The 24,181-nt window shown below is 46.6% G+C and overlaps 1 protein-coding gene across 3 annotated transcripts in view; it reads left to right on the top strand.

Moving 5' to 3' along the window:
- Positions 1 to 24,181, top strand: part of adkb (adenosine kinase b) — a 144,782-nt gene that overhangs the window by 76,400 nt on the left and 44,201 nt on the right. For all 3 annotated transcript variants that reach the window (XM_048233906.1, XM_048233909.1, XM_048233908.1), the window contains one exon: positions 162 to 270. In XM_048233906.1, coding sequence (XP_048089863.1) covers positions 162 to 270 — 109 coding nt within the window. The remainder of the gene's footprint in view (positions 1 to 161; positions 271 to 24,181) is intronic.

Here is a 24,181-nt window from a genome sequence, read left to right as displayed (position 1 = left end):
AAATATCCTTGGGCCTGACTCAACATGGCTATTAAATAACAAAGGAAGGGCTGATAAATGTTTTTGAAGGTGTTTTTGTGGGGTGGTAGAGGTAGAGTGGTGGGGAAGAAATGAAGATGGATGATGAGCGCAGGGATGATGAATGGAGTCTGTCTCGGCAGGTCCCTGGTTGCTAATCTGGCCGCGGCGAACTGCTACAGCAAAGAGAAGCACCTGGACCTGGACGCCAACTGGGGCCTGGTGGAGAAGGCCCGCGTCTTCTACATTGCAGTGAGTGCTGTATTTCCTCCTTCTCTCAAACGTTTGCCTTTCTTTTTTGTTTCTCTGTCTGTCTGTCTGTCTGTCTGTCCGTCCTTCTTCTACATCGCCATGAGTGCTATATGCCGTCCCTCTCTCAAAAACGTTCGTCTTTCTTCTAGGGATTCACCGATTGTGAAATTTTGGGCCAATATTGATACTGATTTATATTTTTTGTGATACCAATACCGATTGATACCAATATAAAATAAAAAATAACAGTTGGGACGATAACTGATGCCGTTACTGATATATTTTTTTTTTTGTTTGTTTACTTAGTTTTTCTTGATAATTTACCCTTTAGTAGAGTGGAAACAGTTTCCCTCTATCTATCTATCTATATATATATATATATATATATATATATATATATATATATATATATATATATATATCCATCCCTAATTTTTTTGTTTCTTTATCTTATCTGTTCCTCGCTTCTGCCTGTCTGTCTTTTCTCTGCTGTCTTACTTTATTTTCATCCTGTATTGTTTTCTTTCCCTCTATTCATCCTAATTTTCTTATCTGTCACTCGGTCTTCATTTAGTCTCAGAAGTTAACTGTCAGTTACACAATTATCTCACTTTTTTCCCTCTCAAAACTGATCTTTAATAATGTGATGTAAACCTGTGAAGTAATTGTTACTGAACAATAAAAAACACCACCACACACACACACACACACACACACACACACACAGCACCTTCTCTATTACAGTAGAGTGGTGAGAGACGTGTGTGCGTATATTGAACTGATTATGAAGTCTAATATAACAAACTCTGTGATGTTTTCTGGCTTCATGGCCTCAAAAGCCCACCTGTCTTTGATCACCAATGAGGGGTGTGGTCAATTACCAGCTCGTTAAACAAGAGCCGTTTAAACACACACACATTAGCACACTCCCAAGCTCGCTGGCATCTCCCTGTTTAATAGTCTGGAAAATATGAAATGGAATTAAAAAAAGTGCAGTCCCAAATGTGCAACGCATAAATAAATACAGTTATTATATAATTGTCGGGGTAAAGTGGTTTCTCTCGCAGATGTTCTTCATTAGCTTCGCATAATGTGACCACCAAGCCCTCAAATACTTGCTAAACAACTGAATAATGTACGTTTATTGTTTCACGCTGTGTTTTGGTTACAAATTTCATAAATCTTGTTCATTTCAGCACATCATTTTCTGTAAAATGACACTCTGAATTCACCACATGTAAGGAAAGCTCGCTTGGGAATCCTCCACAGCTCAAGTGTCCAATGATCGACACAAAGGTTAGCAGGTACACTATGGGGAATTCAGCTGCCCCCGGCTTGACATCATATTTTCATAGATGAAATAGATAATGTAGTTAATGTAGGACTAGTTACATGTAAATATGGATTGACTGACAGGAGACACTCCGCCATGTGCAGTGCCACATCTAAGTCACACACGGCCTCATTAGGTTCACACTGACATCATGTGAGTGAGTCATGTGCTAAGGGAGGCGGAGGGACGGAGGGAGAGGGAGGGAGGGAGAGAAAGAGAGAGAGAAAGAGAGGGGGGGAGGGAGAGAAAGAGAGAGAGAAAAGAGAGGGGGAGGGAGAGAAAAGAGAGAGAAAGAGAGGGGGTCTGGGGGCATGTGCTTGTGTTTGTGACGTCAGGCTGTACCCTTCCGTGCCTCGCCGCAGGGGTTGGGGGGGGGGGGATGGGGTGGGCGTTGGTTGTGAAGACATGCAAGAAGCCCAGTGCTCTCCCACCCCCAGTGCTCTCCCACCCCCCAGTGCCCAGTGCTCTCCCACCCCCAGTGCTCAGTGTTCTCCCACCCCCAGTGCTCTCCCACCCCCCAGTGCCCAGTGTTCTCCCACCCCCCAGTGCTCTCCCACCCCCAGTGCCCAGTGCTCTCCCACCCCCAGTGTTCTCCCCCACCCCCAGTGCTCAGTGCTCACCCACCCCCAGTGCCCAGTGTGTGTTCTCCCACCCCCCAGTGCTCTCCCACCCCCCAGTGCTCTCCCCCACCCCCAGTGCCCCAGTGTTCTCCCACCCCCAGTGCTCTCCCACCCCCAGTGCCCAGTGCTCTCCCACCCCCAGTGTTCTCCCCCCCCCAGTGCCCAGTGCTCTCCCACCCCCCAGTGCTCTCCCACCCCCAGTGCTCTCTCCCACCCCCAGTGCCCAGTGTTCTCCCACCCCCAGTGCTCCTCCCACCCCCAGTGTTCTCCCACCCCCAGTGCTCTCCCACCCCCAGTGCTCTCCCACCCCCAGTGTTCTCCCACCCCACCCACCACTTCCGGTCCCCAAGCAAGCTAGTTAATTCCCTGTCAACAACTCAGCCACTGGTTCTTTTTTCTTCTTTCTCCCCTCTCTCTCTCTCTCTCTCTCTGTCTATCTATCTATCTCTTTCTCTCTCTGTCTGTCTATCTATCTATCTGTCTCTTTCTCCCTCTCTCTCTCTCTCTCTCTCTCTCTCTGTCTATCTATCTATCTCGGTCTGTCTGTCTATCTATCTGTTCATCTGTCTCTTTCTCTCCTCTCTCTCTCTCTGTCTATCTATCTATCTCTTTCTCTCTCTCTCTGTCTATCTATCTATCTGTCTCTTTCTCTCTCTCTCTGTCTATCTATCTATCTCTTTCTCTCTGTCTGTCTGTCTATCTATCTATCTCTTTCTCTCTCTGTCTGTCTATCTATCTGTCTCTTTCTCTCTCTGTCTGTCTATCTATCTATCTCTTTCTCTCTCTCTCTGTCTATCTATCTATCTGTCTCTTTCTCCCTCTCTCTCTCTCTCTCTCTCTCTCTCTGTCTATCTATCTATCTCTTTCTCTCTCTCTCTGTCTATCTATCTATCTGTCTCTTTCTCTCTGTCTGTCTATCTATCTATCTCTTTCTCTCTCTCTCTGTCTATCTATCTGTCTCTTTCTCTCTCTGTCTGTCTGTCTATCTATCTATCTCTTTCTCTCTGTCTGTCTATCTATCTATCTCTTTCTCTCTGTCTGTCTGTCTATCTATCTGTCTCTTTCTCTCTCTGTCTGTCTGTCTATCTATCTATCTCTTCTCTCTCTCTCTCTGTCTGTCTGTCTATCTATCTATCTCTTTCTCTCTGTCTGTCTATCTATCTATCTCTTTCTCTCTGTCTGTCTGTCTATCTATCTATCTGTCTCTTTCTCCTCTCTCTCTCTCTCTGTCTATCTATCTATCTGTCTCTTTCTCCCTCTCTCTCTCTCTCTCTCTCTCTCTCTCTCTCTCTCTCTCTCTGTCTATCTATCTATCTGTCTTTTTTCTCTTCTTTCGTTTATCCGCGAGGTAAGCCACAGAGGGCAGCCCCCAACAAGGGTCTTTAGCTTCACACTTTATAGCATTACTGGTGCTTGGGCTACAGCTGTGGTCAGGCCCACAGTGTCAGGTGAGTCCGTCTGTGGCGCTTGTGAGCCTCTGGAAGTGGCCTCGTGTGAAGAAATGTCGCACACTTTTTGCGGAAGGAGCGACAGCCAAGGCCCAAAGAAGGTTCGGGGTCCTGCGCTTTTCTGTGCTCGATGAAGTCCCTGTTGCTTCCCATCGAGTGGGAAATTTTATGCGAGTCGTGTTTGGCAGCAGCAAGGTTTTGTTTGTGTGTGTGTGTGTGTGTGTGTGTGTGTGTGTGTGTGTGTGTGTGTTTTTGGGGGGAGGTACAAGTTTGCCAGGCTTGCTGTCTGAGTGGTGGGTAGCGGGGTTAGACGCCGGGGCTCTGCATCAGTAAGCAGCTTCGGCGATCCAGCCGAATCGGAGATCCGGGGCCCGTTCCCATCTTTCCCAAACTAGGGGAGGTGGGAGAGGAGGGGAGAGGGAGGGAGGAGAGGGAGAGGGAGGGGGGGAGGAGGAGAGGGAGAGAGGGAGGGAGGGAGGGAGGGAGGGAGAGGAGGGAGGGAAGCGTCCGCGGCCATGTTAAAATGACAGCGACGCCTTTTTGGCAGCTGGCCACCGGCTCGGCATCCCACAATGCATCCTTCTATTTGCCCCTCTTCATTTAAAAAGAAAAGGAAAATCCTCGCATTCTCAAGCATAATAAACCAAGCTGGCCAGGCTTTACTGGCCCCTGGCAATGGCCCAGGCTTCTGTGTGTTCATGTCTGTGTAAGCCTGCAGCCAGTCTGGGAAGCCATTGTATGACCGGGGAGAATGTTTGGCAAACTGTTCTTTTTTGTTGCATTGTGTTTATAGGGACGTTAGTTTATAGGGAGTCTGTGTGAATGCGTGGGTGTGTATGTGTATTAGATGCATGCTTTTATATGTGTGTGTGGTTGTATGTTGGTGTGCCTTGTTTGTGTGTGTGTGTGTGCGTGTGTGTGTGTGTGTGTGTGTGTGTGTGCTCTTCCAGTCTGTGTGTGTGTGTGCGTGTGCGCGCGCGTGTGTATGTATGTGTGCGTGTGTGTGTGTGTGTGTGTTCAGGAGCATGCTTGGATGTGTGTGCGGCTGTATGTTGATTTGCCTGTGTGTGTGTTTGCGCTCTCCCATTCTGTGTGTGTGTGTGTGTGTGAGAGAGCACAAGAGCTAAAGAGGGACATGGATGCTTTTTGGCACAAGCCCCTGCACCGTAGACCGTCTGCCTCCCTGTCCTCTGCCCTGATTGGCCCAGAGTGGGATGATTGGGGCTTGGCACGGCCAATGGCGCGGCTCCACAGTTGCAGCAGCCGGGCTGCAAGAAGATGAGCAGACGAGCAGAGGGAGGGAGAGAGAGAAAGAGAAAGAGAGGGAGAGAGAGCAGGAAACAGCAGGGCCATTTTTCACAAAGACGCCCCTGAACCCCAGCCAAATGTTTGGTGGCAGGCTGTTGCTAGGAAATCGGGGTCCTTAGGCAAATCGTCACTGAGAGAGCGGTAACAAGATGGGGAGGGTGAAGGGGAGGGGGCAGAGGAGATCGGGGGGTACAGAGAGAGAGATGAAGAGGGATGGTTAGGAGTGTTGGAGGACAGCAAAAGAGTGTAAAATGCTTTTTTTGACACAATGTCATGCATTTAACAGGGGTGTTTTTTTGTGTGTTTTTCACATCATTTTATTTAAAAAGATTTTTTTTTTTTTTTTCTTCACTTCTTCTTCTTCTTCTCTCCCTCTCTCTCCTTCTCCCTCTCTCTCCTTCTCCCTCTCCTTCTCCCTCTCTCTCCTTCTCCCTCTCTTGCCTGTAAGGGAGAAGACACAAAGGTGGCGCAGCTGAGAGAGCTTTAATTGGCCGAGGTGGTGTTTGTACGGTGGCCCACTTAGCCTCCCGAGTCTCTCCTCCTCCTCCTCCTCCTCCTCTCTCCTTCATTCCCCATATGACCACACACACATGTGCTCTTTCTGCTGCTAGTGCTGCTGCTGCCGCTGCCACTGGTGTCTTTGCGCACATTTCCTCGCTTGCTCTCACAATCACACACACACGAACACACACCCACACACACACGTGTACTGAAACATATGCGGTAAACAGGCCTTTGAAGTGCCAGTGCGTTTTGTTTTTTTCCCCCTGACATGTGGAACGTGTGTAATCCGAGTGCGGGCTTGTGTGACTGTGTTGGGTTGCCCATGTGATGGGTGACGCACAGCACAGTAGTACAGTGCTCAGGTGGGCTCTCGTTGGTCATGTTGACGTGTTGAGTCCTCCTCATGATTGGTCCCTCCTGTCAACTGGGGGCCAAATGTATGACAAAAATCTGCTGACCGGTAATGTTACTCAAATGCAAACACACACAACGGAACAGCGACGTGCATACATAAAAGCCAGCCAACACCGTGTGTGCAATTAAAGGGTTCTGCTGAGCATAAAAATTGTTTCAGAAGACTGGTAGTATTTGTCGAATGTAGCCAGTTCCATTGATTATAGTGGAAGCTAATTGTGGTAGCATATGCTCCGTGTACAAAACACTTCAGGTACGTGCCTAGTGTAGCCTGCCTGTTATGCATGTATAGTATTCGCAACCCTTGAGACACAAACACACACACACACACACACACAAGCAGCTGTGTCCCTGCAGTGCCCGTAAAGAGATCATGTGGATATGGGTGTTGCATCCCACCGATGCCACCTGACGTGTGCCACGGTCGCCTGGCGGTTGAGCAGCACAAAGGTGACTGCAGCACGAGTTCCGATGCCCGCCGCCCTGCCCGCGTGTCCGCTCCGCTTCGCTCCGGCTGCCCACAGGGGAGGAAGAGCCAGCGCTGTCCTCACCGCGACCTTGAGCCGGCCGTCCGGGCCCAACCTCTCCTCTCTCTCTCTCGCTCTCTCGCACTCTCTCGCTCTCTCTCTCACACTCACTCACACTCACACTCGTACACACACACACACACACTCACTCACTCACACACACACTCTTCTGTCCTGTTCTCCTTTAGCTCCTGCTCTGTTCTCCCTCTCTCTCTCTCTCTCTCTCTCTCTCTCTCTCTCTCTCTCTCTCTCTCATTCTCTCTCTCTTGGTCTCTTTTCCTGTCCTCACCTCTCTGTTTCCCTCCCTCCCTCCCTTTCCCTTGTGATGGTCTTTTTCTCTCTCTTTTCTCCTCTGCCCCCCCCACCCTCCCGCGCCACTGTCTTTTGCACACTGCACTGTTGCTGTCTGTCCCTCCCCATAAGCATAGCAGGAGAGAGGAAGATAGAGAGAGCAAAAGAGAATGAGTGAAGAAGAGAGAGAAAGAGAGAGGGTAAGTGAGAGGAAAACTGGCAGCTCTCCTCTCGGTCTGCAGGCGATCGCTTACAGTGTTGGTTGCGGATGAAATTTAATCCCCCATCTACATGCCAAGTTTGACTTCTGGCAAGCCTTATTAAATAGATCTGTAAATGCATTTCATCTTGATTAGAAGCCGTCCTCGGGGGATTAAGATCGCTCTGTGCCGCCTTTTCTCTTTGCTCTCGCCTCTCCTCTCCCCTTTGCGCCGTGATGGACGACGTGCGAGGCAACCCTGTGTTATTTCCAGCAAATTTTGGGGGATTTGTTGTAGGGACAAAGGATGCACCCTGCCAAATCTCCTCAATCACCCCGGCTGCCTACTCCATAAATTACACATCCTCTCTCTCCTCTCTCTCACACACACACTCACACACACTCACTCACACACACACACACACACACACACACACACACACACACACACACACACACTCACACATTCTCTCTTTCTCTCCTCTGTCACACACTCACTCACTCACACACACACACACACACACACACACACACACACTTATACTCTCTCACACACACATATTGTCTCTCTCTCGCACTTTCTGCATTCTGTCACACACACTGTCTTCCTCTTTTCCGGTCCTTATCCATCCCTCTCATTCACTCTCTTTTTTACCTTTCCTCACCCCCCCCCCCCACCCCCATTCTCACCCAGTCCCATTCTCTCAAACACACTGTGTAATTGTCTCTGTCTCTCTCTCTCACTCACACACACACACACACACACACACACATACACTCTCTGTTTCTGTAGTTCACTCGAGGCGATGTCTAGTAGAATGACGTCTGTCCTCTTTATTAACCCGACACTACAAACCTTTTGTGTGTAACAGTCATTTACCGATCCTCCTTAATCACAGCCTCATCTATAATTGCCCGCACCCGCTGATGAAAATGAATCTATAATTGTTCAATTACATGCTTACTGAATCTTATTTATTGGTTTTTCTTTGCACCCCACTATCTCATTTCTCTCTCTCTCTCTCTCTCTCTCTCTCTCTCGCTCTCCACTATCTCTCCACTATCTCTCTCTCCCCACTAACTCGCTCTCTCTCTCTACTTCTCTCTCCTTTTTTCCTCTCACTATCTCTGCCCTCCCTCCAATTAACTGCTGTCGGTCCACGCAATCAAGTGATAGTGGAGAGCCGAAAACGTCTTGGTCTCCACCTCCTTTTTCTCTATGTTATTTTCTTTTTTGTTAACCGGCCTTGAGAATGGGGGGGGGGTAGTGGGGTGGGTTGTGGGCCCAGCCAGCTGGGTGGCAGCTTTTTCATTAGAGGACATTTAACGAGGGCTTAATTGAGCTTTAACGAGCTGCTATCAGGAGAGTGGCCTTTTTTTTTTTTTTTTTTATGCAGGCGGCGAACCGGCGACGATAAGCAAGCCGCCACCGTCACCACCACCACCACCACCACCGCTGCCTCCTCCTCCTCCTCCTCCTGCCCATACAGAGAGCACCTGTAATCGCTGCTTTTAGCACAGACAGATGTGCCGTTCAAAGTGCACTAGTTTGCTAACCCATGATGATGTCGCATGATGTGTGTTTTGGGGAAGTGTGTCCTTAAAATAGATAGCTAAGATATGTTATGTTGCATTGTTAGTGCTCTGCTTTCGGTGTATGAGCATATACTATGTTCCCTTTTTAAAAAAAAAACAAAAAAACTTTTTTCTTTCAAGCGGTAGTTCTATTTTGAAACCTAAGGTCAAAGCCTCCCCTGTTTGAGCAACAGTACAACCAGAAATAATTGCTTTAATCCATTGTATCTTGAGTAATTGGCTGGAGGGGAGATTTCTCTTTCGACGTTGGCAGTCTTCCAGCAAGAAGTCCACATTAGCATAGCGCAGCATTGTAGCACTTCTCCCATTTACACCCACGTTACCTCAGTGGAAGAAAAAACAATGTTTTTTTTGTTTTTTTTTTCTTCCTTCTTTTGCAGTCAGATTTTCGCTCTTATTCTCTCACTATCTTATTGCCCTTCTCTCTCTCTCTCTCTCTCTCTCTCTCTCCCTCCCTCCTTCCCTCTCTTCCTCTCTCCCTCTCCCCTCTCTTCCTCTATTCTTTTACTCACCTCATTTAACACTGCAGGTCTGAAGCACAGAAGAAAGAGAGACTTCTTTTTCTCTCTCTCTCTCTCTCCTTTCTCTCTCTCTCTCTCTGTCTATCTCTCTCTCTGTTTTCCGCTCTCGCTCTCTAATGGACAGTTCCTGAAACGGTCCTCATAACAACATGCTAAGGGTGACTTGTCTCTGGGAGCCAGATGCTGGACACTCCTTAGATGTCTTTGAACCCCCTGCCCTCCCTCCCTCGCTCTTTCTCTCTCTCTCTCTCTCTCCATCTCTCTCTCTCCCTCTCTCACTCGCTGTCTGCGCTTTCATGTCACAGTAATTTGTTTGGAGTTCATAATTAGTGCTTGCGTTTTCCATTTTTCATGTCATCTTGGCAGCGGGCCTTTTCTCGAGAACTGCCTCAGCAGTTGAAAACATCCACTCTGGTCCACCATTTTTCTCCCATTCCGTTTTTTTTTTTTTTTTAAATATTTTACATTTTCTTATTTTCATTCCCTGTTCGCAAAAAAAACAAATTACTTTTACATGAAAACAGTGAAAATCAAACTGTGGAGTCTTGGTAATATAACCCTTAAACAGGCATTTAGAAATATGTTTTTGAAGTGTGTGCCTGTGTGTGTGTGTATGTACAGTATATGTATGTATGTGTGTACCCGGGTTTGCATATTTCAAGTGGGTTTCCATAAATATTGCAGTGTTTACATTTGTAGCGGTTTATAGATTTATTTTTCAAGCGTTGAAGTTTGTACTCAGGATATTAATAGCAATGTGGCGACATTTAAACAGTGTTATTGATGAGAGAAGAATTTCGTTGGTGACAGAGAGTGTGTGTGTTTGAGGGCAAGGGGGTGAGAGAGAGGCATTTGGGTTTGTGTGTGTGTGTGTGTGTGTGTGTGTGTGTGTGTGAGAGGGGGAGATGCCGGGAAATTACCAGTGCATCTGTAGCTCTCTGCTCTACCGCTCTGGGGTCCCTGGCAAGTGTCACCATTTCAGCAGCATATTAAATCTCTTAACTCTCTCTCTCTCTCTCTCTCCCCCCCCCCCCCCTCTCTCTCTCTCCCCCCCCTCTCTCTCTCCCTCTCTGGCACCCCCCACCCCTCCCCATTCTAAATCCATCTCACCCTCTCCCGCCTCCCTCACCCCACCTCCACTCCCCCCCATCTCTCTCACTCTCACTCTCTTTCTCCGTCTCTCACTCTCTCTCACTGGACTCTCACTGTTGCTAACAAGCTGGCTGTGATTTATTTTTCATGTGTTGCATTGTTAGCGTGCACACATTTGGCAGGTCTGATCTGGCTGGCACTTGCGCTGGCGTGGGAGTGGGCAGGGCTGTACCTCCGCTGCCGCCGCCGCCTTTGCAGAGGCTCCACGCCTGGGGTCCGGTTTGCCCGCTTACCCGCGTACCCGGGCCCAGAGGGCAGCGCGAAGCAGAGGAGCGGTGGCGCGGTGGCAGACAGCTGTGCCAGTCTCCAGTATCCATGCCACCGAGTCCTCCAGCGCCATGCCGATGAGTTTTGGCACAAGCCATAGGTCTGTCTTCACCCTCATCCTTCTGATATATATCTATATATTTTTTCTGGCTCTGATCCTTTGAAAATCTCTCTCCTCTAACAAATATATATATATATATTTCCATCATCTCCGTCTTGATATATATATATATATATATATATATCTCTCTCTCCCCCTCTCTCCCCCCCTCTTTCCTTCCATATCCCCTCTTTATCTCCCTCTCTTTTTCCCTATCCATCTGATATATATATATATATATATATATATACTCTCTCTCCCTCTCTTTATATCTCTCTCCTTCCCCCCTCTTTCTCAATATATATATATCCCTCTCTTATATATATATATATATATATATATATATATATATATCTCTCTCCTTATCTCTCTGTTTTTTGGTTCACAACATGGCTTTGAAATAATCGCCGTTTTGATGGTAATGCTTATGACTGAGTGCTGTCCGGCTGGTGCTGCCGCAGGGGCGTTGGTGGATTGAGAGTATATGGTGTTTGTGTGTGTGTGTGTGTGTGATGTGCCAAGCGATTGTCCTCAGTAAATAAAAGCAGACGCTACATCTTTTCCTTCTCATTCTCCGCCTTTCTACCTCTTTCTTTCTTTTCACTTTTTTTCCGTCTTTCTTGTTTTTTGGGATGTTTGTGTGTGTGTGTGTGTGTGTGTGTGTGTGTGTGTGTGTGTGTGTGTGTGTGTGTTTCCGTTTGTATTTGTGCGTGTGTGCGTGCCTGGGCTTCAGACGCTGTGGCGCAATCACATTTGAAAGCATTTTGTGCTCGAACATAACAAGGGGGGACCAATCAAAACAATAAATGCGACCGCTTTTGACAAAGCCCTCGGCTCGCAGTTGTCAGAAGATGTAAGCTGACTCACTCGCACAAGAAGGGCAAGCATCCCTCGCAGCAAGCAGGGGGGGTTTGGGGAGTGAGGGGGGTGAAATGATGAACCTACAGCACCATGGTGTCTTCTGTTTTCACTTATCCATCAAAGCCAAGACCTTAGATCAAATCCATGTAGTACATTTTCCGTTATATTGAACGTGCTATTGATTACGGTCCGCTGCGTTCACTGTGGCAGGAGACCTCGAGTCGGACTTTTAGTCTTCCGTGGGAAAAACTATTTTCACGTTTTGGCCCCTCGCTCGTTTGCCGGCCGTTGTTTTTGTGTTTTAGTTTCCGCCCCCACTCTATCCAGCAAGGTTCAGTGATTTGCCTCGTCGTCGTCGTTGTTGTTGTCGTTGTTGTTGTTGTTGTCGTTGTTGTTGTTGTTGTTGTTGTTGTTGCTGCTGCTGTAGCCGTTGCGGCTGCCGCGGTTGTTTTTCCTACCTTTAGGATAATTCCAAGCCCGCTGCAGAGGCCTGAGACTTTTGAAATTGGCACGTTTATCTGCTTCTGCAGACTCGAGCGAGCAAGTTTTTCACTCCTCTTGGCTGCCATCCACTTCGCCTCAGATCCCAGCCATGAATATTCACATCACATTCGAGAGAGAGAGACTGGAGGGGGATATAGCTGGATCAAGGTTGCTGGTGGCTGAAAAGACATCAGGCTGTCATTCTCAATGTTCAGTCTGATAACGCTGCCAAGAGAGCTGTGTTACTTGCACACAGAGAGAGAGAGAGAGAGAGAGAGAGAGAGGAGGAGGAAGAAGGAAGAAAAAGAGGAAGTACACAGGAATGCTCTAAAGCTCAAACTTTCTTCTCTGTCAAATCCAATATATTATTGTTTTTTACAAACAAAAACTGGTGCAGGTCATAGGTCAAAGATCAGAAGGTCATATTTGTTGTGTCTGCAAGTAAGTTTTTTCAGGAAGTATCTCCTATCTCCTCCCCTGGATCCTATGAGTGTGCTGCTGTCTGGGCTTAGATATACTACTTGTCGATTGGACTGACATTTTAGATTAAAAAAAAAAACCCTCAGATCTCTCAGACCTTGATTTCAGACCATCGATTGCCTCTTTTGGCAGCACACTGACTGATCGAGTTAGATGCCTAAAAACTCTTCTTGACCTTTTCCATCTACCCCTTTGACCTTGCTGAATGACCTCACTCTCTAGAACACCTGATATGTCACCCCTTCTCTTTATCTCACCTATTGACGAGATTTGCCCATAGGGATTTCACAGGACATTGGGATATGATGGGAAGTTGATACGAGAGGATTGCTACACAGGATTTTGATCCTCTGATCTCTACATGCTGTAGATGGCACAATGACCATCCGGGTCAGTTACCATCTCTCCTTGTACTGGATTTGGTGAAGATTAGCTTCATGCACCATTTCTCATGCTGGGTGCCCAGTCCTCCCTCTTATATTTTTCTCCACTTGAACTGGATATTCACAACAGGTGCTATATTGCTTCACAGAGGACACATTTTTGTTAGATATTATTTAATTTTTAGTCCTTTTTCATGCCAAGGTTATCAAATGTCTCTATCGCTTATGTTTTGCACAAAAAAATGTTGTTTAATTTTGATGGTGTGACATTGGTAGACTGTAACCTTTTGTGCATCTTAGTGCACTGTACAGCTTTTCTGACCTGTTTTGACCTCCCCTTATGTCATTTTTTTAATTAAGTGTGCTGCCCCGTATCAAACAGCACATCACAGGGTGTTAACAACAGTAGCCACCACGGTTACATGGACCCTTTTAATCCAATTAAAACGGAATAACTACTCAATCAAAGAAAAAAAATGCTTGTATAGACACCTCAATCGGAAAATCGCTTGAGAGCACCTGATCGGAATAGAACGTTTTTCAATCGGAATAGTTTAATCAGAATGACAAAAAAAAACTGTCCGTGTAAACGTGGTTACTGGCTCTGTGGATGACCTCGCCCTGTGACGTGCAGTACCTCACCAGTGACTCTGTGTGTGACCTCAACAGTGACTCTGTGTGTGACCTCAACAGTGACTCTCCTCCCTTCTTTCACCTGTCCTTCTGCCCGCTGCGGGATGTCTGTCTTGTTGATGTACAGATCGACAACATACCCTCTCTCACCTGTCAGGGCTTTTTGCATAACCCGTCAGCCTAGACGTGCTCTTGGTTATCCCCCTGAGAGCACCAACCCCCCCCCCATTCTTACAGCTGCAATAATGCTCATCCACTCCAGTGTGTGTGTGTGTGTGTGTGTGTTGCTTTTTGCGCGCCCGCATCGTGATGACACATGCCGCCGTGGTTTCGCCCAGGTAGCCAGTGGCTGGCCTTGTTCCCAAATAGACCTCTCTACTTCATGTCTAGTTTGCATCAGGAGATGTCAGGTAGTGTTATTGTTTGGGCTCAAGGCAAATTGAGGTTGGAGGAAGGTCGCCTGATGTTGGGACAGTGCCTTGTACGTGTGCGTGCGTGTGTGTGTGTGTGTGTGTCTGAGAGAAGGGAGAGTGTGTGTGGAAGTGTACTTAGGTATGGAGCAAATGTGTTTGTGACGGACTGGATTGTTTGTGCAATGGTACAGTACTGTCTGTTAGCAATGGTAGTAGAAGAGGAGATTAGGTATAACTCAATAAGTCAGTGATGTCTTCATAATGACTTAATAATGTGGCCATTAGCCTCAGTAGAATAATGCGTTTACAGGCCTGCTATCCTAGTCCCACTCTGACTATATATCCCCTGCATCAATATTTAGTGTGTGTTGGTTTGAAGCCAGAATGGAAAACAGTGTTATGTTTGAGCAAACATTTAACTTGCTGAACTCTTGAAACCTGGATAAGTTCAACTCACTGTTGACTTTAAGGAAGAAAGAAAAAAAGAAGACAGAGGGAGAGAGAGAGGGAGAGAGAGAGGAGAGAGAGAGGGAGAGAGAGAGAGAGAGAGAGAGAGAGTTGGATTGATTTATTCAAACTCTGTCGTGTTTTCCACTGTGTTTTTCACGGATCCTCCCTGGCTGTGAAGTCTGCCAGCGGAGGAAGTGGGGGGAAATAAACAGGATCTGTCCCGGCATGGGGCCCTGGACTCTGCACTGAGCCTGGGCGGGATAGGACAGGGCCACAAAGCCTGGTGGGGGAATGGTGATGTTAAAGTCTCTGGTGGTTTGGTGGGAGGGGGAGTGTTTGTGTGTGTGTGTGGTGGAGGGGGTTGTGCATAATCCAGTTGGCTCCCTCCCCTTGAACCCCAGTAAGGAGACGATGATGCGGAGGTTAAAGGGATGTTAAAGGACAATAACAATAAATCTGTCGGCGCCTTAACGAGAAATGTCAGGTCGGATTGAAAATGATGAAACCATTTGCCTCGGCATTGCCTAATAGAAGCACCTGTGTGCTGCGCTGGGCTGTCCATGTGTCTGTGTGGAGAGTATCCAGTGTGTGTGTGTCATTGGACGTTAGTGTTATGAAATCATGCCAGCCTTATCAATCACAAATCGTCCTTCCTGTTGCAAGGACACAGAGGCGCTTTCCAGTGGTCCACCCACAACACACACACACACACACACACACACACCGCTGCCTGTTTAGCTGACGTCACCGTCCTAGCAGGAAACGGACCCCTGCATGTAAGCGGACATTAATTAGAGCGCTGATCAGTTTAATCTCGTGGCGGTCAGGATATGCCACTTCCTCCTAGCCTGACCCATCCTCCGCCTTTTATCTGTTGTAGTCACATTCGCCGAGCGCGGCAGGCGGCGGGAGCCTCGTCTGGCCTCACTGGCGTGTTTTTTTTTTTTTTTGGAAAACGATGGAGCCCGTAACACATGTCACTTCCCTGCCGGTAGTCCCTGGAGCGGAGCAGAGGATGGTAGTGGACGAATGTGCAAATGAGTGGCGAGAGGAGGCAGTGTGTGGGCCAGCATGGAGGAGAGATCCTGCTCTCCGTCAGTCGGCTCACAGATGGCCCCTTCCCCACGGATCACAGGCCCTCCCTGACAGCAGATGTGTGTAGCGTGTGCGCGTGCATGTTTGTGTGTCCGTAAGTTTGTATGTGTAATTGTATTTGTGTGTGTGTGTGTTTGTGAGTGTGACTGCGTGCATCCGTGTGTATATATATGTCTGTGTGATGGTATCTGTGCATCAGTGTTTCTGTGTGTTTCTGTATGTTTGCGTGAGCATGTTCGTAAGGGGGAGGGGAGAGATGGACAGATTAGACCGGTCACTCAGCGCTAAAGCTACTACTGCCCAGTGGGCTCCTAGCAAGTCTCCATGTTGTGTTGTTTCCCTCGTGATACAAGATGAGAAGATTAGATTAGTTGAAAAGCCCCGTGTAGGCTGTGATGGCAGGCAGTAACCTTGGTCTGCCACTCAGGCGTGTGCTCCCTGACGTCTTATCTCATATCGCCGGGATCAGCACCAGACCCTTAGCTGATGAAGCCGTTTCGGGAAGTGGTCAGGAAGTCCCGACAGGAAGAGGAAATGAGGTCAAAGCGCATCCAGGATGCCAGGAACCGCTGTCGGTGGTGCAGACTAACTCGCTTGGCGCGCTTGACACTCGCTCACTAACTCTTGCTCGCTAGCCTTGGCCCTTGTGTATGCGTGTAACCACACTCAGTTGGGGCCTAGAGAGGATCGCTTAGCTGGTTTTCGTGTCTTAAGTGGGCGCAGAGGCCGTGCTCGGTGTCTGCTCAAAGCTGTTTATTTCTCTCTCTTACCCGAGCATCAAATCGCTTTTTGTTTGTCGCGGGTTACAACGCGGCTCTTGGCTCGCTGAGTCTCTCTCTGTCTTTGTCTCCTTGCCTTAGCGTCACCAGTCATGGTGTGCCGAACTTTTGACTCAAGAACACTGCAGTTTATGAAAAATGCATACACAGAGCTCTTTTGCCCAGGCGATGCATTCAATACTCTTGTCATATCATATCCTTGTCATGTCTGGAGTATATTAATTATGTAGAGGGGTAGGCACGCAGCACGGGAGAGTGTATGAGAGCGGGGAGCGCCGGCGTGCATGCGAATTATTTACAGATGATTTATGAATATAAACACAGCCTAAGCGAGGTCGAAAAAGCAGTCACAATACACGCAGAGAGCAGTCTTCAGATTTTCTTAGTGACACTGTGTGTGTGTGAGCGATTCAGTGAGTCTCACCACCCCTGTCAGTGGCACAGTACCCCTTGACTTGATTTTGACACCTCCAGCTTATCTTATTAAAAGTAGCCTATCTAGCCGTTGGCCAATTTTAAGATATTGTGAAAAATGATTTGACCGACATTACCTGTACCTGTTGGGAATGACATCGAACCATTTAGTGGTCTGTGGTGAAAGCACATTTACAATTACATTTGCTGCCAGGGCTAGTCTAGCAACTCTCCGTTGGCTTGTGAGCTCAAAAAATTAAACTTCTATCAGGCCAATCAAATCGTGTATAGAGTCATTAGGCGGGCTTAACATAATGATTGATGGCAGAGTTGCAACAGTTTGGCTTGAATTCCCTGCTACTTGAAAACAATAAGATAATGTTGCTGTTGGCGAACAGTGTGACATGAGTTAAGCGTTTATTAAGTTGGCAAAAGTTTGAACTAGCCAACTAGCTCTGCTGGTGGGAAACGCATGGGACTCATAGCGCTGTCCTATTGCGTGCAGAGGGAATTTGAAAGACAACCGATTATCCCGCCCCTCGGACTGAGCACTGCGAACGGTGAGTGCCCAGACCCTACATTTTAATGTGGGTCTGGCTCGTCAAGCTATAGTGGACCTTTAATCCAGTGAAAAGAGGGGGTGTCATACACCCAGACCCACCTGACGCGGTCACTTCCTGTTCCATGCCAGTCTGAGGCATGTGACCTCAGTTGCCCCACTCTTGGCAGTCCTCTTGCTTCCCAGAATGCTCTGTGGTGCTCCAGACTCTACTGCACCCGCTGTTCTCCATGCCAATGCCCGCCTGGCCGAGTTCATGGGCTCATTTCACCACCTCGTGCCAAGGAAAGAGAGTTTGAGGCGGCATGAAAAAAACCCAAATGGCAGCATGTTATTTCCACAGCGGGCACTAAAATGTAATTTCAGCCCTCGCGTTCTTCTGATGCATAAAAACAAATCTCAAAGATATATTGTCAGGCCTTAATGGGTACAAGATGTCACTAAGACTGAACTGAAGGCTACGCCATATGTTTTCCTTTCTTTTTGGTCTAATGACCCCTTGGTTTTCAAAATGTGTAAGGTAAGGCGTTATAAATGACCCTAGTCCATCTGCTGCAGTTAATATTATGACACATCTGTATATTGACTTTAACTCGGGTACTAATTGAGTGGCTATGCTGTTGGCAAGTTTTTGTGTAAACAGTATTAGGTTGCGCTGTTTCTTTTTTTCTGTCAGACCCAGAGCTATGGACTGTTGGCATCCACGCAGCTGGGAACTGCATAAAATCGCACAAAAAAAAAAAGGTTATTTATTTGTGTGCCGGCCAAATCATTTTCAATTATTCTCTGCCTGAATCGGCCCTGATGTTTATTCATTAGGGTTTGTATTGTGAGGCGAGAGCAACAACCAGAAGAAAAAAAATGTTTACGGAACCCCCCCTCTTTGTGGAGCAAATAGCGTGGCATTTCAAGGGGAATTAGGAGGGAGAGTGACACGTTTATTGGCTTGAAAATCGAGCTGCGTGATTTGTTAATGATTGATTGTATTCTGTGTCATAGCAGGCTAATGTTCTTCACTTAGACATCAAAAGTGAAACGAGCAATAAAAAGCATCTGACCCACAGCAAACAAAACCACCACCCCACACATGCGGACACACACAGGTACAAATAATATACACAGACGTTGATGTGGAATATAAATTTTACTTATGTCGCTTTGAAAATCACACCTACGGCCATCAATGTAAAGACAGTTTAGCCTCTACTCGTGGGAGATAAAGAGAAGGATACTGGTAAATGGAGAGAAATAACAAATGTCGACACTTAAAAAAATAAACTCATTTCCACTGTTGGTTCACCACGAAATAGAAAAATAAATAAAAAAAATAAAAAAATCTATTCTCTACTCTCTCTTCATCTGTAAGCGGCATGTGTTGTGTTTGATAGGATCGCCTGAAAGATGACTCTCATAAAAAGCTGAGGAGCTGCTGTTGAGATCCAGCTGTATGCGCCTCAACACACACACACACACACACACACACACACACCACCCACTTCCCTTCGGCGTTCTTCTGTCTTCTCAGCAACCGTTTGGAGGATTAGATCCACTACAAACACTCTGGGAATATTAATCTGTTTAAGGACCACACTTGGTGTGGTGTTTTTTTTTCTTCTTTCCTTTCTTCTCTTCATCCTTCCTTTCTTTCTTTCTCCTTTTTGAATTTTAAAAAGACAAGGGGGGAAAAAAAAACCCCACCACATCAGTGTCTGGACCACATGCTAGGAAGAGGAAATGGAATCCTCCTTTGCTGTCTCTGATAAGCGCACATGAAGCGAGACTGAGCCCCCCCATGCCTGGGTCGTAGTGTAACCCTGTCGCGGCCTTACACGCGGGTCACCCCCTGTTATTGTTTTGATCCAATCTGTTGCGCATTACACCAAAGCGATCTTGGTTAAACACTCCGATTCCCGCTGAATTTTGCACAGATTTTTGTATTGAGAGCTCAAAGCCTTGGCTTTTTGAAAACAGCTATGGGATCGCTTTTGATGGGGGGAAAAAAAGACATTCTCCCTTTGTCGTGATGACACTACTGTATGTGTGGTTTTCTTCTAAGGCTGCCATTCGAGTAGTTTCTTAGCTCTTTGACACAATAGACATGTCCTTTTGGATTTATCACCATCAACCCTGCAGGTCGGAGGGCTCGGGTTCTCCAACCACAACCATTGGAATGTGCTGACTTGCAAGGAAATTTAGCACGTGACCTCTGATCTGAATTTCACCCTTAGGTTAGTCAGGTCTGGATCGATGCATAAGACTTGAGCTAGCTAACACACCTTACCGCCTTAATGACCAAATCCTATGTGATTTAATTGATCTAATTCACAGGAAGAGGGTACTGAGATGAGAAGGTGAGAAAATGCTGATTTGAAAATCAAAGAGAGTCGAAGCCAAAGGACTAGTCTGCATGACCACATGCTGTCCAGATATCTCTCACACGTGTTGGGCTTCCCTCAGCAGAGCCCTTTGAAGATGCCAGTGCGTCAACCACATGCAACAAACCGCCCAGTAATGACCTCACTCACTCACTCACTCACTCGCCCGCTCGTTCACACACTCTCACTCACACTCACAACACGCCACACACACACACACACACAGACACACACACACAAACACACAGCATGTGGCCGGCCCTACACCCCCCACTCAAATATCCAGTCGCGCTGGACCCATTTGCTGCCAGTTCTTTCTGTGCATTTGCGAACGTTTCAATTATCACATTAGCAAATCTCATTTATACACAGTCAGCCTCTTTTGTCCTTAAAAAACATCTGCCTCGTGGATGGTGCGACTCACTGGGAATACAAAGATTATTCACTAATCACAACGTGATAGCCATTTCAGATGGGACCATTGTACTCCTATCATCAGGTTCAGTTGAAACAGAAACACTTACCTTTCAAGCGGCAACAAAACAAGCGTAGCGCCAATTGTGCATAGCAATGCCAATTGGTGTGTCCATTAAAGCGATGGACCTGGTTACCAATTAAATTATCTTTTGTTAAACATTGTAATATCATCCTCCCCTTGTGGTTTCACATGCAGGTGATATCTTATGCAGGCCGTGCAGACAGTGTTCAGAGTTTAGGGGGTTGCTCAATTTTTAATGCCCAAAGGTCAAAATGATGAATTTGAAGCCGAGAAAATGACCTACAAGGTACCTGGTCAGAGAGCATGTTCCCCTGCAAGCTCTGGCCTGTTCTGTAGTCATGCAGTATGGTAATGAATCAATCATTCAGCGCAGCTGGATATTTTTACACCCCTCGTCAGGGAATGAAACACAGAGGCACCGAGGGTCAAGTCCACCTGCACTGTTGCCGTATTTCAAACTCTTATGGCTGTCCTCAGATCAGGTTGGCCTTTGTGCCGTCGGTGGTCAGGAAAAGGTTACATAGAGAGGTTCTGAAGTCGTTATACTGTGGTGCGCATGGAAGTGGGTGGGCATCTTGCGCCAGTAGGAGAGCTTCATGCCCAGTTTGACTCTTTAGCTTGGCACTAGTGTAAAACCGAGTGTTGTGTGTTTGAGAGGCTAGCTGAAACGTTTGTGTGTTTATGTGTGTGTTTGTTTGTGTGTGTGTGTGTGTGTGGAGTGGGGGTGGGGGGCGTTCTCTTTTTCCTACCGTGCTAGAGTATGGTCCTCTGGGGATTACACTAGCTAAGCCCTTATCACTCCAGGAAATTCAGTGCCTGCTTTAAAAAGTAGTAGGAGTTGAGGATTGACGAGAATGTTTTTTTTTTTCCCTACTCTCCTCTCCACCACCTTCTCTCTCCATCGCCTTATTCCCTGGGAAAGTTATTACAGATTTTCTTTTTTTTTTTAGGGGGAGAAAGTCCTTTTTTGGAACTCAAGTTTCTCTTTTTCTCTAACTCTCCATGACTCTCTCTCTCTCTCTCTCTCTCTCTCTCTCTCTCTCTCTCTCTCTCTTATTCTCTCTCTTATTCTCTCTCTCTCTCTCTCTCTCTCTTATTCTCTCTCTCTCTCTTATTCTCTCTCTTCAAATGTCCACATTTTTCCCTCCTCTCCACATAGCCGGTGGAATTTTTTGAAGTGGAAAATGTGAAAGCAGGTGCTTGTGCGAGGCGCGCTCGTAAAGCGGCCCTGTTCATGGCGAAGCGATGTTAAACATCTAGGGGAAGTGTTTGTTATTCTAATGGGATACCTCCATGGTAACACGGCTTACAGACTGCAGGGCTTTATGCGAGAGTGAATGCACTGTCTATCTCTCTCGTCCTTTATTCTCTATCTCTGTCTCTCTCTCTCTCTCCCTCTCTTTTTTCCCCTCCACTCTTCAATCCCTCTGTCCTTTTCACTCTTTCGCTCTTTTCTTATTCTTCTATCTTTTCTATCTATCTCTTTTTTCACACTCCTCTTTCATCTTCCTTCAGCCTGCGTTCTTGTGGGTATAATTAATACAATCAATCCCGTCTCGTAATGGGTTTGCATACGACCCTGATGTAGATTGATGTTGATTGAACAGGAATATTTGACTAAGAGGACCGTGTGTAACTAACCAACAGAGACACATCCATTTGTCTCGTCACCGTAACGCCACGCCGCTGGCGTCTAGCGCCGCAAGGTTAAATGGTGTTTTAGGAAGGCACTGTGCATACAGCAGTCCATTAAGCACCCGCTATTTACCGCCGGCTCACGTCTTTAATTGCTCCTCATCGTAATAACACCCGTACAAAAAAAAAAAAAAAAAAAGTTATCGTTTCATTGCGTGTTTAAAAATATCAACATGTCATGTGATGCACTCATTAGACACGATTGTACAGATGCTGACCTTTTCAGCGTGGTTGCCATGGAATAGAGTGGCGTGTTGCAGTGATATTGTTCCACCCACTAATTTGCCATCCAGGGCAGATAGGGTTATTAATAGCTGTTTGGCTGGCTGGCATGCATAGCCACATAAACAAACTCTCAGCACCCCTACCCACCCCACCCCACCACCAGCCCATCTACCTCTCCCAGAATATTCTAAACAATACTCGTGGCATCCAGCAGCGGAGGTTTTTTGCTTTCCCCTGACAGGTGTTTCTCTTTTGTCTCACCTCTTACCGCCTTTACCACCGTGAGTGCATGACCAATAGAAGGTTGCAAGACAGGCAGATGCTACACAGATTCAGCTACAGCTACATATTAGTGACTCATGCCGGCAAACACACACACACACACACACACACACACGCACGCCTACATACAGAGGTGTAGCAACACATTAAAAATGTATATAGACACCAATACATGCATTTACATGCGCTCTAGTATTGCACACTTTGGATCTCACAGGTTGATGGTCATAATAAAAATATACTCTCACATATTCTGTACATTTACACGCGTAGATTCCCCAGTACGCTATCGCCACCGGTCACTACAAATGTCACATACTGGGTGGCACTGCTGTTCTACGTACTGCGGCTGGCCTCACGGCAAGGTCTGCCTATTTCTCCATTTCCTCTCGAGCTGAAGAGCTGGAGGATATTATCCTCATCATCGATCAGGCTTTGTTGACTTTCTTTTTCTGTTATTTTTCCTTTCTTCCTAAGGCAATTAGAACTATTCCCTGGCCCCAGCTCTGTCAGACGAGCTTTAATGAGTGTTTTTCCTCCGCACTCCATCTCTCGCTCTCTTTTTAATTATTACTGTTCTTCGACTCAGTTCAGTACAGTTGCAGTTGCAGAAGTCTTTTTGCAGAGTTCTTTTTTGTCTCTGAAAAAGATTTTTAGCCTTCCCATTCCGAGTTGCCACATTCAGACCTAGCGTTTGCATGCTTATGTTATCCACATGACGTGACCACAGAACCATTGTAAAAATATTACGATGGGTTTTCTTGTTCAAGCAAATTTTCACCAAGATATTTCAGAAGCACTAAGTATGTGAGTTGTCACAAAAAAAAAATCTTTCAATCTTGTCCATGGAAACATGGAAGAATGATTGCTGTTCTGTGCTCCAAAACACACTACAATCTTCCAGCATCCTGCACAAACACTGCCTCACCTTACGTACCACGAAGCACTGTACTACTCCAGAATGCTTTGTACAAAATCTCGAGCACACACAATCAAATTCTTTGAAAGCTTCCTTTTGTGCGTCTGCAGAAGAGAAAAATTGTGTTCAAGGTGATTCTTGGTTGAAGGAGGATTGAATGTAATCCCATTGAAGGTGCACTGTACTGTCAAGCTCATCCCAGGAAAAGGCGAAACATTGGAGAGGATCTCCTGTCTTTTTCTCTTTGAGGAGAGGTGACAGAGACATTGTCTTAAATCTCCTCCTCATGGGTAACCACCTCTTTTATTTCCCCCCACTGATCTACCCGGACTGTGATGTGCCATCTTTGTGAATACTTACAGACGTGAAGCAAAGGATGGGAAGCTGTCTCTCAGGTCCTCCTTACAAAGATAATCTAAAGCCTGCTAGGTGATTAGAGCTAGAGCTGTGCTCACTCGTGCCTCTCCACCAATATAATCCAGATTACCAGGTGAGACCAGTAGCACACTGAGTTTAGTAAAGCATGTTTGCAAAGGCTGAATCGTTCGAGACTTAAACACACTCAGATATTCAGCCGTAGCCTGGGAATAAAATTATTACGTAATTCTACTAAGGCTGAGCAAAATCACATTTCAAAGCCTTCCAGACAGTTTACTTGCAGTTTTTTTTTTGTATGAGCTTCTATTCGCCTAGACTATTGACTGTAGGGGGAAGTGTTCTTCTCTGAAGTGTCTTTGCAGGCTTTATAGTCTTAAAACCAGTCAAAGGCCTGCTGATGGATTGGCTTCCCAAACACATTAGTTGAGGAGAACGTTATTTTTAAATCTCTTGACTAGTGTTTGTGCTTGATGAACACTTTATTTTATTGACGTCAATATTTTAGCGGTATGCACCCAGGACACATTTCTGGCATGTGGTGTTTTGTTAGTTTTGATGAATGTTGCCACTAATGGAGGGCCTCATAACTTGATGCTATGGCAGAGTTTGAGCACAGCGTGAACTGGCATCTGAGGTGATTGGGTTATTTTAGTTCTCCTCTGCTAAACTCCCTCCATGCAGTGAGGACAGACGACTGAGTGGTTGTTT

The sequence above is a fragment of the Alosa alosa genome, chromosome 22 (assembly GCF_017589495.1).
Source record: "Alosa alosa isolate M-15738 ecotype Scorff River chromosome 22, AALO_Geno_1.1, whole genome shotgun sequence".
Classification (NCBI taxonomy): Eukaryota; Metazoa; Chordata; class Actinopteri; order Clupeiformes; family Clupeidae; genus Alosa; species Alosa alosa.
This window is presented reverse-complemented; position numbering and strand designations above follow the sequence as displayed.